Source organism: Pogona vitticeps, chromosome 2 (genome assembly GCF_051106095.1).
Source record: "Pogona vitticeps strain Pit_001003342236 chromosome 2, PviZW2.1, whole genome shotgun sequence".
In the NCBI taxonomy this organism is placed as follows: domain Eukaryota; kingdom Metazoa; phylum Chordata; class Lepidosauria; order Squamata; family Agamidae; genus Pogona; species Pogona vitticeps.
In genome coordinates this window covers 284,627,786-284,636,891 of record NC_135784.1, presented here as the reverse complement: position 1 = coordinate 284,636,891, position 9,106 = coordinate 284,627,786, and the positions used below count along the sequence as shown (strand labels likewise).

The following is a 9,106-nucleotide window of genomic DNA, read 5'->3' as shown; positions in this document are numbered from 1 at the left end:
CATCCATTCAGAAACAGACAACCCTAAATGTCCTCAAATTTAAAACAGATTGTATACATTGAAAGGAGTGGTCTTGCTTATCTTGAAAGAGAATGGTTGGCTCCTCACTAGTCTGTGTCGATTTCATGTAGCTTCATCCGTTTCATGTTTCCACATCAATCTGCGATGTGCTTAAAAAAACTATATTAGTGTACTTTTTAAATATGTATTTTTGAAATATCTGTTCCCAACATACATATTTTTGAACATACTTCTCTGAAAGCATGGCTTCCCAAATATATTTATCTTGAATTTTGGATTTAGTTTTTTTAATTTGTTTTTTACATAAACACTTTGTGGGGTTTTTTTTGTTTGTTTTTGAGCCAATTGCTATTAACAAAAGTTTGGAGAACAGTGAAATCTACGGAATAACCACGTTCAAATCCGCAGTTAGTCCAGGATGTCATTTGCTTTGAAATATGGCCTCAATGATATCCTGCAGCATCTCTACCATGCTCCCCGGGCTCTTCAAAGCCTTGCTCACAGCCTCTGTGCATTCAAGATGAATTCTGAAGCTATACGTGTAGATCTTCCACTCAGACATGAACTCTTTGTGCTTGAGATCCTCCATGATTTGGAAGGTGGGTATGTGTACCAGTGCAGATGCAAAGACAAAACGTTTCAGGTGTTCTGGTGAATGCACAGGAGTGGGAGTGGTAACTGCACTGCTTTTTTTTTCCTGCCTTGTGCTTTGTCTATGCCAGGAGGGCATTTATTTAAACACCTCTTCTGTTGCTTGCTGCAGTATAGTGGCAGTCTAATCACACTTGAAGACAGAGAGCTGAGGTCACATAACAAGCATTTGTGGGATGGAGTTAACCCCTAGGCCACCTGTTACCTATTCACTGACTAGTGCAAATAAAGCCTGTTCTGTATTTTGCTCTCAAGGAAGAAGGAAGTCACTCAGAAGAACAGCAAAGGTTTATTTGAGATCTCTCTCCTAACTCTTGTCCAGAGCTTGGAAACATTATTTTTCCAAGTTCTACTTTTCTATTGGGTCAGGGATTTGGGGACTTCTACTTCAACTAGAGACCAAATTGCTAACATGCGCTGGATTATAGAGAAAGCCAGAGAGTTCCAGAAAAACATCTACTTCTGTTTCATTGACTATGCCAAAGCCTTTGACTGTGTGGACCACAACAAACTATGGCAAGTCCTTAAAGAAATGGGAGTGCCTCACCACCTTATCTATCTCCTGAGAAACCTATATGTGGGACAGGAAGCAACAGTTAGAACTGGTCATGGAACAACTGATTGGTTCAAAATTGGGAAAGAAGTACGACAAGGCTGTATATTGTTTCCCTGCTTATTTAACTTATATGCAGAACACATCATACGAAAGGCTGGACCGGAGGAATCCCAAGCTGGAATTAAGATTGCCGGAAGAAATATCAACAACCTCCAATATGCAGATATACCATTCTGACGGCAGAAAGTGAGGAGGAATTAAGGAACCTTGTAATGAGGGTGAAAGAGGAGAGTGCAAAAAACGGTCTGAAGATCAACATCAAAAAAACCAAGATCATGACCACTGGTCTCATCACCTCCTGGCAAACAGAAGGGGAAGATATGGAGGCAGTGACAGATTTTACTTTCTTGGGCTCCATGATCACTGCAGATGGAGACAGCAGCCACAAAATTAAAAGACCCCTGCTTCTTGGGAGGAAAGCGATGACAAACCTTGACAGCATCCTAAAAACCAGAAACATCACCTTGCCAAAAAAGTCAGCATAGTCAAAGCTATGGTTTTTCCTGTAGTGATGTATGGAAGTGAGAGCTGGACCATAAAGAAAGCTGACCGCCGAAGAATTGATGCTTTTGAATTGTGGTGCTGGAGGAGGCTCTTGAGAGTCCCCTGGACTGCAAGGAGAACAAACTTATCCATTCTAAAGGAAATCAACCTAGAGCTCACTGGAAGGACAGATCCTGAAGCTGAGGCTTTGGTACTTTGGCCATCTCATGAGAAGAGAAGACTCCCTGGAAAAGACCCTGATGTTAGCAAAGTGTGAAGGCAAGAGGAGAAGGGGATGACAGAGGATGAGATGGTTGGACAGTGTAATCGAATCAACCAACATGAATTTGACACAGCTCTGGGAGGCAGTGGAGGATAGGAGGGCCTGGCGTGCTCTGGTCCATGGGGTCACGAAGAGTCAGACACAACTGAACAACTAAACAACAACTTCAAATGTTATTTTTCCAAGCATTGCTTTTCCACTGAAGGAAATGCCTTCTTAAGGCAAAGCATCAGTTTTGTGTCATTTTTGCTAATAATAATTTAGCAAGGTAATTAACAGAATGATTTATTTTAATGGCAAATCATTCCTAAGTGCCAGAAGCACAGCAGAGGAGCAATTTTGTTACTGGAATGGAAACAAATTATCAGATTTCTTTCAAACAAGAAATGTAGGTCTAGGTTGGATGTCCTTCCACACCAGAAGATTAGCTAATTAACAGAAAGGTGTGTTTTATACATTTCCCAAATGTACATATTTAGGTTTGCTCAGTTTTTTAAAAAGTCAGATAAAATTATGAGAAATATTCATTATGTTTGAGTCTATAACTTCAGAGTTCATGGTAGGATTAGTCCTATTGTAAATTAAACTGCCCACTGAGGAAAGCCTTTCCTGCATCTGATAAAGAAACTTTACACCATGAAAGCTTATATCACAATGTGTTTCAGATTATATGAAAAAATCTTTGAGATGGGACCTTGGAGGTCAACTAACCCAACTTCTTTCCAGTTCACGGTCAGTAATGCAAAATGCAACTACAGCGTTCCTGGCCCATGCTCCCTGCCCAGCAAAAACAAAACTGAAATAAAATAAAATTTAAAAAAAATACAGCACAATATTCCTGAGGCAGTCTGTTCCACGGTCAAACAGCCCTTATCACTATCTGTTTCCAGGCACAATTCAAAGTGCTGTTTTTAACCTATAAAGCCTTAAACGTCTTGGGTCCAAACTATATCAAGAAGCACAACTACCTTTATTAGCCTACCTGGGTGTTAAGATAATCAAGGGAAGCCTTTCTCTTGGTCTCACCACCCTCAGAGGTGTGTTTGCTAAGAACACAGGAGAGGACCTTCTCTGTTGCTGCTCCCAGACTCTGGAACTCCCTCCCATGAGAGGCCAGGCTGGCCCCATCTTTGCTACCCTCCACAAGTAGGTAGAAACCTTTCTCTTCAGACAGGCTTTCCTTTAAATAGCTGATTTGACCAAGGAGACTTTTTTTAAAGGAGCATTTTATTCTGTATTTTACTTGTGTTTTAATTTCATTCTTATTATGAGTTTTAATATGATACTTGTTTCATGCTCTTTTAATATTGTAATAATTTATTATTTGGCTTTGAACTTTGTTTCTTTTTATACTGTAAGCTATCCTGGATCCTTTTGGAGAAAGGGGCATATCGATACAGTGGACCCTTGACTTACAGACGGCTTGACTTACAGACTTTTTGAGTTACAGACTTCTCTGGCTGCAAAATTTAGGTTTGACTTGCAGACTGAGATTTGACTTACAGACCAGAAAAAAACCAAAATGGAACAAAAACGGCCTGTTACGGGATTAATCGATTTTCAATGCACTGTGGGTCAATGGAGACTTGACTTACAGACTTTTTGACTTGAGAACCGCCTTCCAATAGGGATTAAGTTCTCAAGTCAAGACCCCACTGTATTTTAAATACATAAATAAAATAAAATAAGTTTCGTTTTATCTATTCTTTACTAGTTAATACTTGAGTATATAATATTCTAATGAAACATATCTGTCTTATATTCAATATGTTAGAAGTCTCTACTTCATCTGATCTACATTTTTTCCAACAGCTACTAACCTGAATCATATTTCCTACCATTACAGTACAATTTCTAGGCAACTTTCGTAGTAAAATATAGTAACAGGACTACAGTGTATTCTAATTCCTAATATGCTGGAGAAAATGCAGTCTTGCAAGTCTTAACACAAGTCACTGGGAGGGCATGCCTTATTGTTTACTAATAATCACTAATTAGTAGAACGTTAGTGATTACTAATAATCACTAATGTGGTAAAATTCTTCCTCCCTCTCTCATTAAGTAAATCTCATCATCTGGTTTGTTTTCTGGTTCCTTTGTTGTTATTTTCCCTCTTCTTCCCCAACCACTTTTCACGAAGCATATGGCTTTCTCCCCTGTTCTAGAAACACAATTTGTGTCCTTTTTCTTCTGATTGAAACTGCAGCTGATAACTGTGAGTAAACATCAATTCTCTCCCCTTAACAGCCATCTAGAGTAATCACTTGTTACTACAAAAGGGCTAGATTGTGTGTCCCAAGGGAGGATTAGTAGACTGGGTTAAATCTCTCATGCTTTTGTTTTATTGCCTTATCCTCTACTAAAAAAAAGGAATAACAAAATTCCTAATATAAAACCTTTTCCCCCTTAAACCGAAAACCCAACAAATTATTCAGCTGAAACCTACTTCCTTGTGATCTCCATCTATTGGTTTTAATTATTAGAAGTTCATATGTATCAAATACTTACATATCACTAGCAATGGAGGAGTTCCTAGACATGGACTTTGGAGAGAGGTCATAGTCGCTATCGGACCGGTACAGGAAAGACTCCCGACGTTGACTGTGAACAAAGTTAGCCTGGAGAATAAGCCCTGATCCAGGACTTGTCATGGGATCCAAGGGACTCCGTCCCGATGAGGTGCCATTGTCTACGTCGAAACTGTAAGGAAACAAGAGTGATTTAATCTGACAGATTTAACCCAACAGATTTACTGCTTCAGACTACTTCTTGCTGAGTCACCTCCAGCTACACATCAAATTGATGTGCAGGCATACTAATATATTACAGGCGTTGATAGCAAGTAAAGAATGAAATGAACAATAAGTCCTGGGAAGCAGACATACTATGGCAATTATTCCTTCCTATACAGATTTTAAATGGAAAGAAATCATCTTAGACACAGTAACATGTCATAGTAAATTGCACCTTCTAAAACCTTTCTTTTCTCTGACTAACTCTGGTATCCATGATCTTCCTTCCACACAACAACCCTGTAAGGTAGGTTAGGTTTAGTACCCACCAGCTATATAGGCATTAAAGCCAAGAAATCTAGCAGAATACATTTCTGACAGCCCTGTGTTAACACTAATGTGAGCCCTATTCAGGCCTTACCTAACCAAGGGTCATCAACAAAGACCTTTGGGTAGTGTGGGCGGCATTTAAGTTAAACAAACAAACAAACATGGTTAGAGGGGAGCAGATAACCCAGTCCCCTCCCTTGCTGTTTCCTCCAAATAAGCAAGGATATATCTACATATCTGCATGCATGAACCTCTCCTCTGCACACAAGACATAACTTTTCAAAAGTAGATGAAGGAGCAGAGCCACCCACTCATCTTCTAACCATGCTGAGAAAGATGGATTAAAGAACAACCAAACAGGGCTACAATTTGAATATACAGAAATTCAAATCCTAACATTTCCCTGTTAGCCACTTAAAGCTCCAAGACTGGATGGATAACTCTTTCATTTCTGATTCCTTTCTTGATTTTTAAAATCTCAGTTTTTATTTCATCTGAAATATGAAGACATTTGCAGATTCTGATACAAATTAAAAATGACCCATAATAAAATCACTTCAACCCTCCCCAGCCTGAAGTGATTCTGAACACCCAAAACCATGCTACCTGCTGTTTGTCCAAACTAGGTACGGAGAAGACTCATTGGCTGAGTTCTTGCTGTGCAGTTAAGCAAACAGTGAAACTTTGAGAAACTAATTACCACAAATTAAGAAATGTATGTCCATAGACATTATCTCTTTCTTGCTGAGTCGTGCAACTCAGCATGCAAGAGGTAATGTGTATAACTACAAAAAACACATTAAAAATTATCTTGTTTCCACAAAAATAAGCCAGGGTCTTATATTAATTTTTGCTCCAAAAATGCATTAGGGCTTATTTCCAGGCGATGTCTTATTTTTATTTTTTTCATGTACAACAATCTACATTTATTCAAATACAGTCATGTTCTCTTCTGGTTGCCGCATAATGGTGGAGGGCAGGGTTTCACTTTACTAAGGCTTATTTTGGGGGATAGGGTTTATGTTACGAGCATCCTGAAAAATCCTACTAGGACTTATTTTCAGGTTAGGTCTTATTTTCAGGGAAACGGTACATTCAAGAAAAAAAAATTAAAAGCCATGCAATCTGGTAAGAACAAAGGGTTACACAAGAACACAGGTGGAGTTCAGAGAAACATGGGGAAGTCAAGACAGAGAGTTATTCACAGTCAGCATATGAACTAAGCCTAAAAGATACTAGCTGAAATCTTGTTGCTCAGTGCAGTAAGTGACACTTGAATCAATGGGGATTTGGTGTATCATCTCTTTTGTACATTCCATTGATTCAAATGAGCCTACTTTATGTGCAACTGATTACACTGAAGTAAGTAGCAAACACAGTAGGGTCAGACCTTCTTAGCATTTGGATTAGAAACCACCAGGGCTCTCTAGGTAGGGCTAGGAAAGAATCCTGTGGCTGGAGATTGGTTCCTAGTCGGAACAGACCATAATGGGCCTGTGGAAGCCACAGTCTGACTCAACATACAGCAGTTTCCAGCTTCCTGACATCCAAATTTGCCATACAGGTTGGTCCATCTTGTCCAATCTCTAGCATCTCAGGTATTCCCCATTACCTGATTCTTTTTTTTAAAAAATAACATAAAATAAACAGTTTAAACATTCCATGGAAGAACAAAGAGAGGGACTGCTCCACCAGCAATTACAGGGATCCAGTTCTTGTTAAGGAGCTTTCTGTTTGGGATTGTAAGGGAGGCCATACGTAAAACTGCATCTGGCTGGATTCTTACAAATAGAATGGAAGTCACAGACAGAGCAGAACTGAAATAAACAGTGATCTCTTTTCTTGGTCTCTCTGCAGGTTGTGCTTTCTGCACAAATATGGAAAGCAGTGTAGAATGAAACACTTTTCAAAAATTAATTTTTCTTTCAGTACCAGTATATGCACACTATCCTTCTTTCACATGACAGTGAAGACAAAGATCATCACTCACAGTAAGGCAGCCATGTGGCCACTTGAAAGCCAGCTGTGGCCTTTGTTGTGACACTGGAAGTTCAGATAACTTATTTTTACAGTACTGAGCCAAAGCCTGTGGAAAAACTAGCTGTGAGATGGAGAGCTGTGATTTCATATTCTCAGCATGACCCAGAGCAGATTTCAACAGCTGGGTCCTGTATGAACTTGTTTTGACTCATTTTATGACCACAAGGAACTGTACTAGCAAGTACTGTACTGTATCGAAATTTGCCAGAAACAATTCAGGTGTTTCTATTGCAGTACAGCACTACAGCCACTAGATGGAAATCTTCGACAACAAGGAACAGAGCTTCCAACAGAGAAATAAACTTTTAAGGTTGGGTATTGCTACAGAATCAAGTCTAACATCTACTCTGCATTAACTACTTCCTTGGCAAAACGGCAATCTACAGAATCTGTGCACAAAAGTGAAAACTTTGAAACTTTCAGGAGGACAGGTACTGAAAATAAAAGGTTTACCAGCTGGCAATAACAATACATCACACTGGACAGGAAAGAAAACTGACTGGGGAAAAACTGATTCATTTGAAATCTGTGCAGGAAGAGAGCTTTGTGGATACCCTGGATTGCCAGAAATAAGAACAAGGAGGTTCTGGATCAAATCAAGCCTGAATTACCTCTGGAAGCAAAAATGTTGAAACTGAGGCTGTCCTAGTTTGGGCACATCATGAGAAGGCAAGATACTCTGGAAAAGACAATCAATCATGCTGGGGAAGGCTGAAGGCAGCAGGAAGAGAGGAAGACTAAATACAAGATGGATTTATTCTCCAAAAGAAGCCACAACCTTCAGTTTGCAGGAGCTGAGCAGGGATGTTGAGGACAAGACATTTTGCATATCACTCATTCATAGGGTCACCATAAGTCAGAGGCAACTTGATGGCACATAACAACAAAAAGACATGGCTTACAACCATATTGGGATTACTTCAAGCCTGCAATCCTTGTTTTTCTCTCTGTCATTTTTTGTGTTCACCCGTTAGGGATAAGTACAAAACAGTATCTTAGAAATAGTAGACATACCACACAAGAATAAAGTGCATTCCCAGAATTAAGTGCATCTGTTCCTAAGGTAAAGGTAAAGGTAAAGGTTCCCCTTGACAATTTTTGTCCAGTCGTGTCCGACTCTAGGGGGCGGCGCTCATCCCGCTCTTCAAGCCATAGAGCCAGCGTTTGTCCGAAGACAATCTTTCCGTGGTCACATGGCCAGTGTGATTTAGACACGGAACGCTGTTTACCTTCCCACTGAGGTGGTACCTATTTATCTACTCGCATTTGCATGCTTTCAAACCGCTAGGTTGGCGGGAGCTGGGACAGGCGACGGGTGCTCATTCCGTCGCGTGCTAGTTTCCCTTTAATTAATTAACTAAAATTATTTTTATACCACCTTTCATAGAGGACCTAGGATGGCTCACAACAAAAACAACAGGCAACAGATAAAAGAGCAAATTTTAAAATCCTATATAACTGTCACATTTAAAACACAATTAAATATACATTAAGAGTTAAAAAATCAAGTATAAAACAATTCAAAAGCTTTCTTCATTTCAGCAGCCTGATTTGGGGTGGAGGTGGGGAGGTTCTTGCTGTTGCTAACTCATTGGATGGCAGAAATCTTTCAGGATCTATCACAAATCATACAAAGATCTAGCAGAAGAATCTTGATCGGCTTGAACCCTACCCTAACATTCTTCAATCCAGGGCTAGGAACACACTTAAATAGAGGACGTACTTCACCTCTCTCTGACATTATATTTTCACAGTTTCAACACCAGGTGTGGAAAAAAAAATGAAGGGTTCTTGCTTGGTTAGTGCCTACTCACAAATAGGGCTAATTTCTTCTTCTCTTAGGGTGGCCAAAATCTTTCTTGCATAGCTGTGCAAGTAGAATAACCTTTGGAGGCAAATTGCTTCAAAGTTAAGAAATCACCCTAGGCATTATCAGCTACACAGAGTCAG

The 9,106-nt window shown here is 39.6% G+C and overlaps 1 protein-coding gene across 6 annotated transcripts in view; it reads right to left on the bottom strand.

Annotated features, from left to right (window-relative positions):
- Window positions 1-9,106, bottom strand: part of PDE4D (phosphodiesterase 4D) — an 811,089-nt gene that overhangs the window by 129,786 nt on the left and 672,197 nt on the right. For all 6 annotated transcript variants that reach the window (XM_072992727.2, XM_072992725.2, XM_072992726.2 and 3 more), the window contains one exon: window positions 4,563-4,754. In XM_072992727.2, coding sequence (XP_072848828.1) covers window positions 4,563-4,754 — 192 coding nt within the window. The remainder of the gene's footprint in view (window positions 1-4,562; window positions 4,755-9,106) is intronic.